The following is a 4,573-nucleotide window of genomic DNA, read 5'->3' on the forward strand; positions in this document are numbered from 1 at the left end:
GCACTGGATGCATGTCTATTCAGCAGTGGGTTCACACAAGTTGGGCAGGACTTCTCAGACTTTCTCCCTGTACATTAAGCTAACTGCACCCTTTTGAACTACTTAGTCTTGGAGAGAGCTGTTATGTTCCGGCCTGGAGAGGCATGGAGGGGTGACTGTCTCCATGCTCATAAGTTCTCAATACTATGATGGGGAATTAAGCTCAGGATCCAAACTGGTGTGAGGCAGTCCTTGTTGAAGCCTGATTCTGGCAATATTAGAGGGTGAACTTAGTAGGCTTAGAAAAAGAGGAGTGAAGATACAAAAGCTTGCATTTCTGTGCTTGGGCAGAGAAACACCTCTGCCAGGTTTGTTCTGAGGTTATTCAGCCATACTCAAGCCCCTGCTGGCCATAGCTTCTCTCTGGAGCTCATGGGCAGAGCAGTGGAGAGTGGCCCTGATGTGACCAGAGCATGTGTTCTTATGTGGGACACACAAGACACACAAACACTCACCTGCTCATGCACATACGTGTGGAATCATGGAAACCTCTATACCCACAGGCATTTGCATAGATCCAGCACACAGGCTCTAGTTGTCTCACACTGATGGCCTACTAAGCAGGCTGATATCATTTGGCTTTGCTGGATTCCACCAGCATGTGAGCTGAGTGTTCTGCCCACACTGACATGAGCCACCAGGAAATGCATGGGTCTCTCTTCCTGCCACTCCAAAGATACCTTCTGTGAGGAATGGAAATGACATAAATCAGGATGTGAAAAACAGCAATGCAGGAAACCAACGCACAGACCATATCATTAGCTGGGATGTTTTGCATTCAAGAGGAGCTTGTCAGAAAATACTCCCTGCTGCAAAGGATGCCCCTGCTTGTGGGGCAGCTTGGGTCCATTATAAAAGCCAGCCCAGCTCCTTGCCTTCTCATTCCCTTCTCTCACCTCCTTCTTCTTGGGAACCAGGTGAGCGTGAAGCCCCTTCTTGTACTCCTCCTGCTCCAAACCGAGGTCTGAGCTCACTGGAACTCTCAGCTGCTATTAGCTGTGTTCCATGCATGGCTCCGCCTGTCCTGAGAGAGGAAAGTGGGGAGAATGTTTGTCATGGGAGGAGGCTGGGCCTGTAAGGAGGTGGCTTGTGGGCTAGGGTGTAGGCAGTAGCTGGATAGGTAACAGAGGCTCCAAGTGGGCTCTGTGAGAATGAGATGAAGAATCCCTTGGACATCCCCGAACTGTCTTCAGGTCCCAGCACTGCCCGTGCATTCATTCCCTCATAGTGTGGTGATATGCTGCTCCTCATGCATCCCCATGTTCTGCTTCCTCCCTACTCTCTCTCCCAGGTGTACCTCCAACCTCAAGACATGTCCTGCTGTGACCAGTGCCAGCCATGTCAGCCATGTGGCCCCACCCCTCTGGCCACCAGCTGCAATGAGCCCTGTGTCAGGCAGTGCCAGAACTCCACCATTGTCATCCAGCCCTCTCCCGTGGTTGTGACCCTGCCCGGACCCATCCTCAGCTCCTTCCCACAGAACACCGCCGTGGGATCCTCCACCTCCGCTGCTGTTGGCAGCATCCTCAGCTCTGAGGGCGTGCCCATCAACTCCGGGGGCTTTGACCTTTCCTGCATTTCCAACCGCTACTGTGGCAGAAGGTGCAACCCCTGCTAAAGATGCTGAACACTGACCAAGACAAGGAGCCCCAGTAATGCTGAACATGGCACTAGACAGAACAACAAATGCTGTGGTGCTGTATTTGCTCTGCAAGACAGACAGTTACAGGCCAGCCTGGAGTCTCTGACAACATGGAGAAGGTCTACTGATACACTCTTTCACTCACTCTTCCTATCTTATATCATTATTGTCTTCTCCCTTTTGAGATCCCTGTTAATATCCCCCAAAATGATCCCTTAGTGATCTGCTTGCTGCTCTATAACACTGTTCTGGGAGACAGGGCTCTGTGGCAGCCCTGCCATAGGAAATGGGAACAGATTCTTGTCTGCTCCTGCTGCTTGCTGCACAGAGGGCCTCTGCTTGGATTGACATCAGTTCTCTCCCCAGACTCATTAAACAGTTTCTGCATCCCTTAGTGTTTCCTTCTGTGTTGGTGTTTTTATTTTCCCATCTCTGTGAAGAAGGCCAAAGGAGAAAGCAACGCCTTTGTTCAGAACAAGCTATTGAGACCTCGTCACTCTTCAGGATATTGGATGTCAGTGCACACTGCAGACATTTGTCTTTCAAGCACGCTCTTTTGAAGGAGAGGAAGACATTCCTAGATGTTCGTCCACCACCAATGACCATCTGTCCCTGCCTTGCTGTGTTTCTCATTTCCCAGTTCTCCTTGATCCCTGAGCATGCCAAGTGAATGGAAATCCTGACAAATGACATCCTCAAGAGAGGGTCTCTGTGCATGGGGGAGGCCCAGGGAAGCCACAACTCCCACAGACTCTGGGGAAATCTGTTCTTCTGGCTTTGGGAGGAGCAGTGCAGGGGAAGGAGGCTCAGAACTGGGAAGGCATGGGGACGGCCCTCAGTCTCCATTCCACTTTTCCATCCCTTCTGCTCACCAGTCACTGAGGGTACAGCTTCCCTGTGTGGTCCTAGCAGCCTTCTGCAGAGCTCCAGGGTGGCCCTACTTTTGCCAAGTTGCCTAAGGTCGAGGGCTTCCACAGGTCAGTATTGCTACCAGCCACAGAAGGCCACACATTGGAGTCCCCAGTCCCTCTGAACTCAACACTCCCATGGGTGCAGGAAGGCCCAGGAGAGTGACACATGCTGAAACACTGACAGCTTCTCGGTGGTGTCACGTCTTCCCCAAGCATGTAGCGGTTATCTTCAGGCACAGGAGCTGGAAGATCCTCAAAGCGCCCCAGCCTGGCCCTCCTCCACTGAAGACCTCATGTGAGAACAGATATCCCCAGGTCCACTGGGACACAGCAGCAAGAGTGTAACATGTTTCTGCACTCAACAGGATCTTTGTGCTTCCCCCAGTCATGCAGGGCATGCACCAGCTCAAAGACAGGACTCATGCTGGGCTGTTTTTCCCCTGGCACCAAGATCCTTCGCTATACCCTGAGCCCTGGGGCTGAAATAGCCCTTCTGTTCCACACGGTATCGCTGCTCCCCCAAAACAGACACCAGGGTCTTCACACATCATCACACTCTGCGGATCTGTTTTGTGGGGGCTTTGCTTTCACCCAGATTCTGTGTGATGCCAGCACCACAGCAAAGGCATGGAGAATCATGTCTACATTTTATGAGAATGGCAGCACCTCTCATCAGGCCAGCTTTTGTGTCAGGCAGTGCTGGCTCAGGTGGGATCACAAGAGAATGAGCATCAGAACCAAGCCCACCAAAGCCCAGTGTAACTACAAAGGATAGCTCTGGCCTGGTCCCTCACCAAGGGTCTCTACGCAATAGCACAGCCCTCCCCTCACTCTGCTGCGGGTGTACGACTCTATGGCCTGACCTACTGCTCTCCTCCTGCCCTGCCAGGCTCCTTGTAGGCCCAGGGCATTCAATGGATGCAGCTTTCAGGTAGGCTAGTGTTGGATTTGGCCTTGGCCTCTGGTAGAGGGAATCATGCTGAGATGGGAGGGACAGGCGAAGAATGCCTTCTGATGAGTGAGATTAGAGGGAGTAGAGAGAACTGTGGAGGTGATGCTGATGTAGGAAACTATCATGAAAAGCAGAGCACCTTGGAGGATGGGGATAGGAATCATAAAGTCAAGGGTAAAGCCTGACTATACCCTCACAGGCCAGCCTCAGAAAAGGGCCATCATCACCTTCGAAACTGACAATGATATTCCTGGTACCCAGTCTGTACTCAGGTAAGAAGGAAACTCTTGAGATCCACATGTACTGATCACTCCCCACTGTGACAAGGGAGAGGCCAGGATTAGGGGAGACACAGAGGAGATAATGACAAACAGGACCGTGTGACACCTGGAATGATCTGTTTAGCCCAGGAGAATGAATTCAGTCACAGAAGTCACGTTCTCCTTTGCCATGGCTCTGTGCTTTCAGAAGGAGATGATGCCAGAGTAAGGTTTGATAGCTCATTAAGAACAGCAGCAAACTTCAAACAGGATGCCTTCTCGTGGCTTACGTGGTCTTCTCATGGCCTCTGCTGATCACTGCTGGTAGCAATCTCTCTTCAGCTCCATTCTTTCACTTTTTCCACAGAGACAGGTACAGAAAGAATTGTCCATCCTTCTCCAGGCATTCATTCAGCCATTCTTTACCTCATGAGCCTTCCTGGAAGTGAGCCACAAATTACAGTCTTGGAAGTACAAAATTTTTCTTGTTGCTGACTTTTTTTCTCCTGTCTCATACCTGCTCTAGAAATCCCGGGGACTCTCAATGCTAACACTCAGAAGAAGCTTCCATAAGGGAATGGGTGTAACTGTCATGGTTTTGTGATGTTCGGTTATTGGTATTCCACATCATAACATCATGTAGTGGATATACCTGGTTCTCAGAAGAGAAGGACTACCACAGTCCCCACGGTACTTTTCTCCTCTGTTACCATTTCCAGCCGGAGGGAAAAGATAAAAGCTCACAGTATAAAAACTTGCAGATCACGAG

General features: G+C 50.7%; 1 protein-coding gene across 2 annotated transcripts; it reads left to right on the top strand.

The window, feature by feature from the left end:
* Positions 1 to 857: 857 nt before the first annotated feature.
* Positions 858 to 1,657, top strand: LOC110391702 (feather keratin Cos1-1/Cos1-3/Cos2-1-like). Of its 2 annotated transcripts, none has more exons than XM_021383657.1 (2): positions 858 to 962; positions 1,331 to 1,657. In XM_021383657.1, the coding sequence occupies exons 1-2, from the start codon at positions 858 to 860 to the stop codon at positions 1,655 to 1,657; spliced, it is 432 nt and encodes a 143-aa protein (XP_021239332.1). The 2 variants fall into 2 exon arrangements, with proteins under 2 accessions (XP_021239332.1, XP_021239333.1); XM_021383658.1 differs by having other exon boundaries at positions 858 to 956.
* The last annotated feature ends 2,916 nt before the right edge of the window (positions 1,658 to 4,573 follow it).

The sequence above is a fragment of the Numida meleagris genome, unplaced genomic scaffold (assembly GCF_002078875.1).
Source record: "Numida meleagris isolate 19003 breed g44 Domestic line unplaced genomic scaffold, NumMel1.0 unplaced_Scaffold463, whole genome shotgun sequence".
In the NCBI taxonomy this organism is placed as follows: domain Eukaryota; kingdom Metazoa; phylum Chordata; class Aves; order Galliformes; family Numididae; genus Numida; species Numida meleagris.